Source organism: Dermacentor silvarum, chromosome 9 (genome assembly GCF_013339745.2).
Source record: "Dermacentor silvarum isolate Dsil-2018 chromosome 9, BIME_Dsil_1.4, whole genome shotgun sequence".
In the NCBI taxonomy this organism is placed as follows: Eukaryota; Metazoa; Arthropoda; class Arachnida; order Ixodida; family Ixodidae; genus Dermacentor; species Dermacentor silvarum.
Genome location: NC_051162.1, coordinates 87,791,961 through 87,806,332, shown reverse-complemented (window position 1 = coordinate 87,806,332; position 14,372 = coordinate 87,791,961). Strand labels below are relative to the sequence as shown.

General features: G+C 44.6%; 1 protein-coding gene across 1 annotated transcript in view; it reads left to right on the top strand.

The window, feature by feature from the left end:
• LOC125940456 (uncharacterized) overlaps nucleotides 1-12,189 on the top strand; it is a 53,088-nt gene extending 40,899 nt beyond the window's left edge. The window contains exons 6-8 of the mRNA XM_049656691.1: nucleotides 7,619-7,724; nucleotides 9,152-9,217; nucleotides 11,783-12,189. Of these exons, the coding sequence (XP_049512648.1) occupies nucleotides 7,619-7,724; nucleotides 9,152-9,217; nucleotides 11,783-11,942 (332 nt within the window). The 3' untranslated portion in view covers nucleotides 11,943-12,189. The remainder of the gene's footprint in view (nucleotides 1-7,618; nucleotides 7,725-9,151; nucleotides 9,218-11,782) is intronic.
• Nucleotides 12,190-14,372: the final 2,183 nt, after the last annotated feature.

Sequence of the window (14,372 nt, the reverse complement as noted above, 5' to 3'; positions counted from 1 at the left end):
GAAATATGAAGCTTTAAACACGAGCATTAGGCTAACTTATAACCATTGAATGAAACCGTAACTATACTAATTTCAGAAGTAGTAGTTGAATTGGAAGGAAACGCGCGAAGGCAATAATTGATGAACTCTCCCAAGTAACAAAATAAATGAAAATGACAAAACATAAAGGCACATAATTAAAGAGAGAGATACAATTCGATGGCCTGTAAAAGCTGATAAACAAAAAGAAAGTAAGTGATAGCCAACGTTTTACAGTGAAAAGTATTACCACGCAATAAATATAGTTTCACCGCGTTAAATACACTGTGGGGGAAAATTCGCATCCGGAAGAGCATGATATATACATAGTGAATGATGAACATGGTATTGTCATCAGCAATTTTTATGATACAGTAAAAGGCAGCAAAGGGCTTCTATAATGAACTGCGGAATACCCGGATCTGTTATTCTAGAGCGCAAGTAGTGGCGAGCCAGGCATAGGAGCTCCCTGTGTAACTAGCAGTGAGGTCCAAAAGGCTTTGGAAGTCATTTCATGGAGCTAAACCGATAGAAAATGTCGAATAAAAGCCTGTAGCGACAAACACGGACGCAAGCAAAAGACGAGGACGAAGAGTGTTGTTGGTGCTCGCGCTCGCTCTGCTTTGCCATTGACCGGACCGCTTTCGCGTCGCTTGATAATTGTGATAAATCATGCCTTGACCTGAACGTGTGCTTGCAAGCCGAAGAACAGGGATAGAATAACAGTCGCATAGCAGCTCAGAAACGAATTCCACCGTACGGAAAGAATAGTTACAAAACACTGTGCCAGATTGTGAAGCACTCCGAAAATATAAAGGATACTTGATGCATGAGGTTATACGCATAGGCGACTGTCTTGCGGCTGCAACCTATAATCACTCCTGAATAGCGTTTAGGTGTATTGTCGGTCTTAGTTACCCTAGTTAAAAGTTTTTGCCGCTTTGTACCTCCATTGCGATTTTACAACAATAACTTTTTTGGGACGTCGTCCTTTTTCGATTCTGTTTAGCTTTGTAGAATGTAATTGTTGTTTTGTGGTAGGCGATAAGCTAGATTACTGTACTAATTGAAACTTAATCATTACGCCGTCCGACATCTAGAATTTTACATCCTCACTGCACGCCAGCGCCGAGAGATGGGCCTCAGCTCTCATCGTGGAGATAAGTTATAGCTATATACTGGAAAAACTGCCGACTATACAAGCCTGTTCGTTTCTCTCGGTAGCTTGCTGAATTGAATGGTTTTCTTGTTGATGATTCGTGACCTTCTACCTACAACGCACACAGAGAGAAGACTTCAGAAATTCAGAGCTCTTCCACTATGTGAAGATGGAAGCCTAACGAAGCTGTTGGTTTTCTTTAGTTATATTTTAATGTTTTAAATTTCGTGGTTATGTTTAGGGGTTGAAAAGAGACAACACATTACTTCGTTGCTGTATGTGCGAGTGAAAACGAGTTTAGGCGACTAGATTCACAACACCTTGCGCCATCGGCCGCAGCACGTTGGGCCGCTGCGCGTTCCACTTCTCGTCGCTTTCGCATCTCCTCGCGCTGTCGAGCGCGCCGGCGCTCCTTGAAGGCGCGCTCTTCCTCTTCCGAACGAGCGACACTGGTCTTACCCGTACCGAGTCCAAGGGGCAACTGATGACATCGCTAGAGAAAAGGCTAGGTGAAAAGAGAATGAGACACAGCTATTAATTGGTAGAATATTACGTTTTATCACTGACGTTTCAACACGCATCGTCGTAGACTAGCGTTTGGGCAACAGCGTTCATTATTCCGGCGCATTGTTTTTGTCTCTTTGGGTCCCACGTGTGACAAGGGTAGTTCAAGGGCGCGTTACAGATCCCCGAGCCCACAGTAGCATGTGCCATTGAGCTTGGACCCTTTCTGCACAATCGCTATGATTTGCCGACATGACAGGGATACGTGCCATTCAGCTTATACGCTTTCTGCACTATCACCAGGATCGGCCCACTTATTTCTAATGTTGTTGTATGCCTAAATTTGTCCACCGACGCGGTCCGCCAGAACCTAGCCATATAAACGGTCGCTGTAAAAAAAAAATTGGCACACATACAACGATTTTACGCAACTACGTTTCATCGGGATGGAACTTGACATAAGCAGTTATAAACTATTTGAACACAAAATGAACAACACGAATGTGAAATGCGATAGTCAAGTCTGATCTGTTCAGAATGAAGATGTTGTGCCACATTTTTGCATTCAAGTGGTTCCTCACGCACCTCCACTCGGTGCGTGCGTGCGTGCGTGCGTGCGTGCGTGTGTGTGTGTGTGTGTGTGTGTGTGTGTGTGTGCGTGTGCGTGTGCGTGTGCGTGTGCGTGTGCGTGTGCGTGTGCGTGTGCGTGTGCGTGTGTGTGTGTGTGTGTGTGTGTGTGTGTGTGTGTGTGTGTGTGTGTGTGTGTGTGTGTGTGTGTGTGCTGAGAACCGTGAGACCTGCAAGCGCAGGCACGCGTCACCAATCAGAACTCTCAGCAGTCCGTTGTCCCCTGAACGGTGGGGCCTACGCCGTGCTAGTGTAAATCTCTTCACAAAGTCTCTAACTTGCAGTCTTGTATCTGAGATAATAATAAACCACCCAGTTTACCATAACCTTCACTGTGAAGCGCGACTTATGGAATACAGTTGATTACGATATTTCCCGTTTGTGTCCTTTCATGGGCCAAAAAATTTGCTTGAATGGCTATTTATATTACACCTCCTTTAAATAAGTCTGCTCGGAGTCAGAGGTGAGCTCGTGCGCGTCTTTTACAGCGAAACTGTATGTAGCTAGCCGATTCGTCCATCTGTATGCCGCAAACTATCATTATCAGCAATGGCTCGAGCGTCGTCGTCTTCTTCCGCAGCTGGATCATTGGCGCCCCACGGGTTGCGCTCGTGCTCGTGCTCGGCACGCGCTCGTGCCCCTTACTGCTCCCGCGTTCGTCGTCGTCGTCTTCTTCCACACCTGGTTCCATTGCCGCTCATCATTCCAGCGTAGAATTTCACTTCTCTTCTGTCGTTGTCATAAGGAGGCAGCGTTTACGGGGGTATGAGCCATTCATTATCGTACGTGACGGATGGATTTATATTTTTAAGCAATTTAATTTTGAAGAATCGCAAGCGGCAATACGACAACGGCGGAATGTAGGCATACCGTCAGTGACGTCGTTCTCTTCGTCGCAGCCGAACGTGGGTGTAACCTCACTAAGAAACACAAAGACTTAACAAATCATCGAAAATACTTTATTGAGCCGTCGGATTAACCCAGTGATAAACACCGGGGCCGCACGTTACAGCTTCGCCGGTTAACCTTCCGTACGAAGTGCTTGGGCGGTGATTTTTTTTTGTAACGTTTCTACGTGTCCATGAATGAAGCAATTTTACGCAGATCTGCCGGCCTCGCCGAAACAGGATTACCTGTAAAATAAATGAGAATGCAATGTGTCAGAATGCAAGATGTCAAACATCTATGTTCAGTATAAAACCGATATAGTGCATATATATAATAAATTCATAAGTTCGCTCTAGGCTGCCATTGTGTAATGTTGTGTAGAAGCGGAATTTGTGAGAAAAAAATAATTTTTGCTTGGGGTGTTTTGTCTTACTTATTGGCGTTTTGTCAACATTGCTGATAACCAATTCACTAAGGCTTTGTAGAAAGTGCCCTTTTCATAGCGGGCTTTATTTGAAATAATTGCTTATTTGCTGGAGAATTTTCTTGTGGTCTCCAGTTAGAGCACGTCGACCGCAACACGAGACAGGGAAGGTCAAAACTCACTGGCTGATTTGCGGAAGCACTGCAGGCATGACATACCAACCAAGGCATACGAAGCCCTCCAGCTTGACAGTATGGAGTGACAGTATTTCGCAAGAGTATTTTGCAATTAAATAGCTGCAGAACGAAGACGGAACTTCATAAAGTTATAGAAGCAGATAACTCAAAATTAAATTGGTGAATGGTATGCGATCCACGTTGAATGGCGAGGGCAGCGAGAATTGAACTAACAATACGCTTGCGATGAAATTAGCGCTATTTAAATTATGAGCCTTTACGTGCTGCAACCTCGATATGATTAAAACTAACCCCCACCACCTGGGCACATACACTGAAAGTACGGTACTCGGGCGTGTTCGCATTTCGCCCGAATCAAAATGCGCCCGCCATGGCCGGGAATCAAGCCCGCAACTTCGCGCTTAGCAGGGCAGCACCTCAGCCGCTAAGCCACCACGAAGAGTGCAGTTGCGCTGAAGCTACGAGCTTTCAAACAAGAAGTCCGACGACATCCTCCTTTTGAAAGGAAATAAAATATGATTGATTGATTGATGTACGTACTTCATATGACTTGGGCAATGCGAAAGCATTAATGTTTAATTGAACGGCGCTGAGCAGTCCTTCCAGTGTTGCGATTCGAGTAATGTCCGATAGCGGTACGTTCTGCCCGGGCCAGCAAGCAACAGAGGCCTGCGATGCCAACGCCGCATGTCAGCGAAATGTCGATGCCATCTCCCATCATGCAACAACTGGTGCGCTAGCGCAGCAGAATGTGTTCCATTTCTCCCGCTCTGCCAACGCCGCAGGCGTTGGTTCTGCTCTGTTGAGGAGCGCTCGTGCCGAGAACGAGAGCGAGGGTGACGTGTCGTCGCAGCCATGCCCTGTCCCTTCACGTAACACGTGCACGATAACGCAGCAGCAAGTGTTCCCTTTCGCCCGCTCTTCTCCGTCGAGGCACGCTCATGACGTGGCGTCGCAGCCAATGGAAATGCGAGTTGGTTTCTAAGGTTTCAAAGACTATGTGACAAGAGCGGGGAGTGGGAAGGCCGCAGAAAAAAAATGAAAAAGAATGAACTATTTAGATCTGCTCACTTTCAATGTGCATACACATAGTACAGTGTTAGTGTTTGTGGTAGCCCAGAAAGAAATGCCATGAAACAAAACACCTACAGCGCAAGCCTTTTATGTTAAATATACTCAGACTGAAATATTAAAAGTCTGAAATATTAGACTGAAATATTAAAAAACCTCCGGGATCGGCCCACACAAGAGGCCGCATTTCGAGCATAAAGCTCACCGCGGTGCATAGCGTTCGCCGCCAGCGTTTTGCGGTGATGGCTCATTCACACTAGGCCCATATGACACCGATTTTGCTTGGCCGACTGTTGGCGACAGCAGTTTCCAGGACGGAAAGCGACGTGGCCAACGGTTTAAAGGAAGGAAGACGCTGCCGCCAACAGTCGGCAGACCAAAATCGGCGTCGTGTCGGCCTAGTGTGAATGAGCCTTAAGCATTCATAAGCTGCAGTTGCCGGGAAACGTGAAAAGCAGTCAGGGATCATCGAGGCAAAGCTTAAGCGTCCTCTTCTTTTTATTTATTTTTTTTTGTCATTTTGGCACTCCCACTGCTAACGCAAAAAAAAAAGCGGATAACTTGGGCAACCAGCTCCCTGATTGCCATTTAGACAAACTATTTGCGGCAGATAAGCGTGAGTGCCATCTTGAGCTAACTGCTAACGGAGTGGTCATTGCATGTATGCACGCCCGCATGGCTCCATTGCGATTAGCCTTTCGATGGAGCTTCACGGCTGGGGTTCTGATAGCACGCGGGGGCATGTTCGTGCAATGTGAGGGACGCGCTGCTTCGCAGCGGAAACCACGTAACAGCACGTTCTATTCTAGCCACCGGACCTTGGCAGTTACGCGTGGGAAAAAAAATAGCACAAGCCAAAAGGGTCGACATGGTCTTGATAGTCTGCGTAATGTTTTACATTTCGTTCCAACAAGCAAAGTAGCCTAACCTGAGGTCTTAGAGTACAGCTTCTTCTGCGCACCAGTCTCTGCCATTGGAATAACACTCTTAGACATCTTTTGCCATCTGGCGCTGAACTTCTGACGCAAGGAGAACTCATACAGTTATTGATAGTAGAGTTCTTCAGAAAACGTAATAAAACTAAAGGAATCACTATTTTTCTGTCAAATTATTGATGATGGCAAAAACTCGCGTTGTGTGTTCACAAAACACGCGAACCGCATAAAGGCGCTGGCTTGCACGCGGTTAATTCTTAATGATGTTCTATTTTATCTACTGAGTTATATGCACCAGTGGCCTAATGGTTAGAGGATCGAGCTGTTAACCTTCCGTCGGACAACTTTATTTATGTATTTTTCATTAAAGACTAGGTGTCAGTGACTTAGCACGACGTCTTAGTGTTGTCTATGTTTCAAGCCTCCTTCTTCTGTAGATCCCGTAGATATTGCAGCCTAAGACCCCTGTCGTGGGCAGATCACTGAGGTAGTGCAGCTTAAAAAAGCGCCGTGCCAGTAAATATAGAGTTACTTTCAGGTTTGAGCTCTCATATTGTTTCGCACTTCTAATAATAACTAGTCTGGAAGATGTTAGATAAAATGCATCCGCTGTCAGTGTTACACGTTTCATTACGTTTGTTTGTGGGCTGCCATTCTCATAATTCTGAGGAATAATTTGTCAAGCATGTAAGAGCTTGTTTGAGCAACTTTAGTGGCAGAGTAGTGTGGCATTAAAACCCGCTAATGCACAAGTCATATAGCATGGCATGGCATATAACATCCATATACCTAAATATATACGGAGCCTTAGGGCAACACCCAAGGTGAGGGTGACGACGATGGCGGTAATTCACTTTGACAGTCAATATAATTTCTATCTATACGATTTCAGGCCGTTCAGAACCCATCGTGTTGCATTGTTGTGCACGTTATTCTAAAATGATTCATTGCTGAAGGGAGAAGTAAATGCCTCGGTCACAATAGTGCCCCTATAAATGTATTGCTTTCACGCGCACCGAAAAACAAATGTGCAGTATAAAAACAGGCAGACGTCCAGTTGACATCTGCGTAAAGGAAATAATTCTTGGTATGATTGGCTCGCGAAACGTGTGAATGTGTGAGTGTAGATATGGATACTATATAGATATATTTACAGGCAGTACGTCATAAATATTCTTTGTTTAAGTTTTCTGTGGTGTCCATAGTATCATGTTGCGCTCGTGGTGTTTCTGATGCCTCGGTTTCTTCTAGTGAAATTGCGGATCGAAACGCGCCATGCGTTTCTACGCGATGGCAAGCCCGCGAGAAAGGGTGATCTATGCCGTTTGTCGACGCATGCGTACGTGGCGTATAGGCTTGTGTATTAGAAATCCTGTGTTCGACTCGTGCCTTAGGACAATTTTATTATTATGTATTCAATAATTAAATATGTATCACACCGTACATTGGTGGAAATTACGAATTTGCAATGTCACAAAGCTGTTTGATGACAAACCATACCAAATCCATGTACTAACCACTAATACCATGCTGGCTGAATCCCCCTGCTTGCTGCTCCAGCAGATACTAGCGCCACTGATCTCTCTAGTAATTATACTATGAAAATCTATGCTTGAAATGGCAAATTCGTGAACTGCTACTTCGCTGCACAGTTCTTAGATGGCGCTAAACGTTTTAGATGGCGCCATACCGTTAAACGCGTTCGGCGTTAGAGGCCAGATACGTACAATAAGGTGCCTGGAACTCGGCAAGCAAGCTTCGTATTTATAGTCTTACAATACCGGGCACATTGCAGATGTTTCCACAAATGGAACATTTTGCAAAGGACCAAGCGCAGTGATATTTCTGGAGTTTCCGGGAAGTTCAAATCCTCGCAGCATGGTGAGAGGAACGGCGGGCACGTGAGTATTGAATCTTTCGGGATCTACGTGTAACTGCATAATGTAAATCTTGATGAAATTGACGGAAACAGGCATGGAACAACAACGATAGGAAGAAAGTGCAATCAGAGTGCATTTCATGGTTCCCTAATTGAACAACGCCAAGTAGTAGGTTTTGAAAGATGCAAAAAGCGAAGTCCCTAAACACGTAAACGTTAGTCTGTCATTACGGATGTAGCTGCGAAGCTCGTCCAAAAAGGTGCGATAGGATTGTATTTGGAATCGTGTCATTTCAATGACATCAATCGCATGTATAGCAGCAGAGTGCAATTTTAAGTATTCTCTTGTGTGACATGTGATCAGTGGACATGACAGCAATACAAAAGAAACAAGTACTTGCGGAAACTGGTTAACGGGTTCTCTCGCATCAAGAAATAGTATACAAAATTAGGTATCCGAAGGAGATACATCATCTTGTAGATTATCTGGCCCTTCAGATATTTCAACAGCAAGTAAAGAGGATACTGTCACATTTTGCCTCTGATACAGGACAATATTGTGATTGTTGTTGGAACTAAGCGTGTATTTTTTTCATGTTCCTCTTTACATGAAGAAAAATGAGTATGATAGTAATATTGTCTACAAAAGTGAAGGTTTCTAGAAGGGGGACTGCGAATTTTTTGAAGTATCAACACAAATCGAATAGTCTGCTCTTTTCGATTTGTATTCGGTTCAGAAATTCAGTTTTCGAAATTGCGTAATGTTTGCTTCTTTCGGACATTGGGGCCATGAGAGAGGCATTAGGATGGATGTGAAGACCATTCCGAATGATCCCTCTGCCAGAGGGATGTGAGCTGTGCTTCCTGATCGTATACAGATGACATCTTCTGCTCAGCAATTTCATTATAGAAATTGTTCAGTGATAATGACACCCTTTTAGGCAGCCTATATAAAATTTTCTTGTTTTGATATATTATTTAGCCAGTTTCACCATGTTCTCATCTCCTTCCAAGTATGTGCGAGGCTGTATCATCACCAATCCATCCTTCAAAAAGCACAACGCTGCACGTGCATACGGTGACGTGTTGTTGCCTTGTTTCGTTGATAACAAAGGCAGTTGTCACGCACGTACAAGCTCCGCAAATATCGGTATGTTCAGAACTGTATTAGGCATTTGGTATGTTGAATAAACGTACACAGTTCCTTTTTTTTACCAAACAGCCTAGCGCAAAATTTGTAGTTCACATTTTTTGATTTGGCAAAACATTCGTCATTCGGATGACCTCTTGTCTCAAATTTTCATATTCGACACCATTCGGAAATCTCGTTACTGGTGCCATACTACTTATAAATGATCTACACAATTGCAAAGAAGATGGCACCGTTCTTGTGTTCTCAATACTGCCACGCTGTTTTGTTACTCTAAAAACTTTTTTTCTTTGCTTCAGATTCGGTGCGAAACACCGGGTAGATTTTCATCTTGAAGACATTCAAGCTATGAACAAGACCTTTGCGTACGTGTTTTATTTCTTTTTTTAACATGCCATCCGGGTTAAGCGCAATGCGATATTTGCCTTTCACTTTCGTGTTTCTGGAGGGAGGGGCAAAAACATCATTTTTTAGCACTGCCTGTTATACTGAGTGTTTCAGCTAACCCATGCCAAGACTTAAAAAAAATCTGCGTATACGGTACAAGAATGCGATCAAGTTAACAACGGAGACTGCTCTGTTCGGGCAACTTAAATATTTAACTTTAAGCTCAGATATTTTAATAAAAGTAATAATTACCCATCTATAGTATTATGTTAATTGTTAAATTACCTAAATTGTTATTTGTTTAAATTAAATTGTTAATTGTTTACGTTAAATAATTTATTCCCGTATTGATCGCTGCTGTGGTTTTAATTTTTTGAGGCTGAACAGAAAAGCACGCCAGATTTGTGAATGATTAACGTCACTAAGAGCTTGCTCGTAGCGACCTTACTGCACTCAAACATGTTACGTATAAATTCTTTCTTACGACTGAAGTAAATAAACATTACGTTCTCATCAGTAGTTCTGCTGCATACATGATGAACTATATCGAAGTCCTCAGAAGAAATTGGGCAATCTATTGGCTACCCTATTCATAGTTGAAGGACAGTTCTCTCCCTGTGATGGCGCGATTACTTTTATTTGACACAGTTCATCCTTCGGCACTGTTCCAAGTCAGCGATGCTTTTTGTTAATGCTTGATTCTGGAAGTTAATGCTTTGCTAGTATGTACGAGTTTGTGGAAGGTCCACTTGATAATGTACTACTGTTCTCTCCTGAAATATGCGCTTTCAGCTAGGGAAGCAAGGTTGCCAATTCTCCGATCATGAAATGTCTTCCAAATTTCACCAGAAATATTGCCAACTAGTGAATCAAGATTGTATTTTGGAAGTAATTCCAGATTCTCAACTTTTTTTAGTCAGATCAGCGCTGGTGGTAATCGTAGAAAAGAAGCCAGCATCGAGAGATAAACTAGTGAGCAGCAGTGACAATAGCGGACTAAGACGAAGTGACATGTATGATAACTAACCTGCCGTTCAAATAGCGAAGGCTTACGTTGCGTTCTTGTTCGTTAAAACTGCAGATAAGGATAGAGGTAAATGTTGAGATGGTCGCTTAGGCATATCCTTTTCACTTATTAAGCACAGCTACCGCAGCATTCAGAAAATCGGATATTAATCTCTCAGTATCGGCGCAGCACGCTGCAAGGCAGCACTCGGTACAAATGAACTACAAAGGCTCAAGTGTAAGTGCATGCTGAAATGCACTGCAACGTTGGCGACAGCAGGAATCACGCAGCATCAGTAAAACTAGCAATGCTACTGCTGCTCAGAATTGTTTCAAATCAGAACGTTTCGGCTGCAGCTTACCGTAAAATATAAATCACGCTTGAATAGGGCTCCTAGTTAGTGTCTTGTAGAAGGAAAGTGGCGGGCTATAAGTTACATTAGTGTATTCACTAGTATCCGACACGTTTGAGCATTTAGTAACAAGAGTAAAGCGGATCACATTAAAAGGCTTGATCAGAAAAAGTAACACGCCCTCCATTATTTCAGCTCGCGCTGCATCCTTGCGGTGTGCACCTACACCAGCAGTTCTTATGTTATCGCTTATAAATAATGGAAGGGATAATACAGGGAAGATTACTATCGCTGTTTTGTATTGCTAATAGAAGCAAATAATTCTAAATGCCTCTAGCTTTCTAATACATTCTTCACTCCTCTTTTGCATTGGTTATCTTTAGTTCTCAATTTCAAGTTAAAGGAGAGAGACAAAACATTTATTAAACTAAAGGGGAACCACAGGGTTCTTTGACGGGTCCTGGGCGCGGGTAGAGTTCTCAGTCCAGGACGCAATGAACCACAGCCGCCCGGCGTTTTATCACGACCAGATCGAGCTGGTCCCGGGAGTTGACGCTAGACAGCGAGGCTTCCTACTGTTGCGCGGTTGGGTTGGGAGTTATAAGGTTGGTGCTCATGAGCTGCCCCCCCCATGGGCGTGGTAGAGCATGGCCAGGCCATTTCAATCTGGGCATTCTTGCGGGTATTGTGTGGGGTACATTGCGTGATATAGGTGCGGAAATGTGTTTGTAGCTGCCTCTACGACTACTTCGGCGCGTGTGAGGGAGTAGAGGTTTGCGCCAATATTCGCACCGACTACACGTCTTCGCAGGGCATGCACCACCAAAACGTACAATAAAAAGAGAAATATGCTGGATGCAGACACAGATCGTGAACATATGTGAAGTTCTGCGCATAAGTAAAAGAAGCTCCATATTAGAATAAAATGACGCTTTAAGACACACACAACAGCGAAAACACGTTAAGGTACGGAAGGCTTATAGAGACAGCTTAGGTATCCACACAAGTTAGCACAATAGAGCGCTATGTATCATATTACAAAATGATACGTATGCTACACACATGTGAGCTTTATATTTGTGTATTAGTGCCCTCCCCCTGTGCTGAATAATTGGCCAGCCAGAGTAAGCTAGCTTAAAACAAACTGTCTTGGCTTTCCGTAAACGAAGTCTCTCTTGATTACAGGAATTGCCAACATGAAGCAAAACGAAGAGGAAAAGGAAGAAAAGGAAAAAAAGGAAAAGGAGAACAAGGAAAAGGAAAAGGAGAAAAAGGAAAAGGAAAGAAAGGCGAGAAAAAAGGGCAAGAAAAGGGACAGAGCAAGCCGGGCCAAAGTAACAATTGAATGCTATAAATAAATGAAATACGGATATTCATGCCAACTTGTAGATTTAGCGCAAATTTCAAAAATATTTTGCAAAATGTTTTTTATTCAGATTAGAATCAACCTTTGAATAAAGACCTTAAATTGTAACAAGGTTCATACATACTTATGCGTAAGAAATCAGGTGCTGTTGCACCTACGAAAATAGTAAGAATAATTTTTCAATGTTGTAGCACGGCGAAGGTGCCCTAACGCGACCACTGAAAGATGTAACGACTAACCAGCCCACCATCAAATTACACCTGACTATTCCCTCATTAAAAAAACAACATTATGCGACTCTTGACAGCATGGCCATTCAGTCTGAATTTCACGTTTAATTTCATGAGAAATAAAAGAAAGCGCTTAACCTTGCACTCGGCCGCGCAAGGCTCGAAACAGCGAAGCTGGGCGATCGTAGCCTAGCATTTTCCGGTAGTGCGCGCGTACTTTTTATCTTATTATTCATGACGATGACAATGTCTTTTCGTGCTTCTCGGACTTACGGCCGCCACTGCGCTTTGCTTAGCGCAGCTTGCAACACCGGCAACGCGTTCCACTGCCGTCAACGCGTTCTACCACGTTTGAATGCCGACAACGTGTTCCAGCAGACCCGCTACAATAATGCGTCTCTCTCTCTATCTCGCTCTCATTTTCTTTATCTCTTTCCCGAGCATAGCGCACAAAACCTGTTCTTCACCTCGCAGAGCATTGGCACGAGCGTGTGCGAACGCACCAGTTGTGGACGAAGACGACGACGCTCGAACGCAATCATATGGTTGGCATAAATGCATGTTCTGGAAGCGTGGCTGTATAGCCTAGTGGTTACGACGCTGGCCTTGGGACCATGGGTACGAGGCCTCGAATCCCGCCTCGCAACAAAGCTTATTTCCTTTTCTTTCTTCATTGCTGATGATGATAGTTTCTTGATACGGGCCACAAATTACGGCTGGCTTGAACAGCTTCGCTGTTAAAAAAACTTTATGCGTAAACTCCTCTGGGAAGTTATTTAAGTACGAATAGCATTGTGGCGCTTCCGCAACGCCCGGTTCCATTATAAACGTTATGAAACTAGATGTGACCAGTACAAACGACTGCGCCGCGGTGACACTAACGGCTGCGGACGGCGGCGCAAGTGAATTGATGACGCAAGCAAAGTACTGCAGCTGCCGGCGCATTGGTGGGCTGATGACGTTCTGATCATTATAAGCCGCTATCGCTCTTTAGCGCCTTTCTCATCCGTGTCGAACCATCTTTAACCGTTATGAACCGTACTCCGGCGACGCACTCTGTCCCCATCGCAGATATATTTCATGATAGCGACCGGGTGCCGCGCCATACGCAGCGTATGGCGCGGCCGCACGGTCCCTATCATGAAAGAGATCTGCGATGGCGACAGAGTGCGCCGAGTGTTCGTGTGCTCTGTGTTCTCGCCGCTTAGTTCGCGTTGAAGCGAGAGGCAGCACGAAGGTCAATTCACTCGCTGCAACGAGCCCTATCTTTAAAGGGATCGACTTACGTGACGGACGGACAGACGGACGGACTGGTTTCTTGGCTCTGTAGCATAGAAATGCTTGCGCGTTTGAAACGCGGCATCTGTGCGGCAATTGGTTCACAAGATGTGAAACTGGTGTTCTGTTGCGACCGCAATTATATAGGCGCATTTCTGCCGTCACCGTCGTCGTCACCCTGAGGCTCCGTGTAAAGTCCACCGGCGACAAAATCGTCGCCGCGCGCCGTACGCTGTACACCGAAATCGTCGCCGCGCGCCGCATGCGACACCGACGTCATCGCTCATTTAATGGGCTACTGACATGACAATGTTGATTTATCATTTTTTGCGGTAAATAAGTTTCCTGGCCTCAAAATCCTAGAAAAATAATGGCAAGCCTGACAACGCTCTAATTTATTACTAAAGAAGTTTTTTTACGAAATGTTTTGCTTTTGTTTTCCATGTGTTCAATGTGTAGTGAAAAAAAAATCGGAGTAGCTTGCACTAGTGGCGCAAGGCTAAAGACAGTGGCGCTGAACGGTTCCTAGTTGGTGATGGCTGTACGAAGTGTATAAGCATATCCTCGTGGTCCGTGGCATCGGGGAACGCATCGAGAGAGAGAGAGAGAAACAACTTTATTTAAATTAAGACCGTGCTTAGTCACTCGAAAAACACTTGCAGTCTGAGCACACGTAATGGAAGTGGGACGAAAGTTATTTACTGTGTGCGGGCGGCGCGCAGCAGACGAATCGCTCGGATGACGTCCCGGCGCATGCGCGGTAGCGCCACCTGGTGGGAGCTCGGCCGAGCCGCCGCCAGAGGCGCCTGCTGCAGTCACGGACAAGATCAAGGGGCTTTATCACGGACTAAAACCCCTTGATGTTAGAAAGTAGCGACCCGCTTTGATCTACGCCGCAACA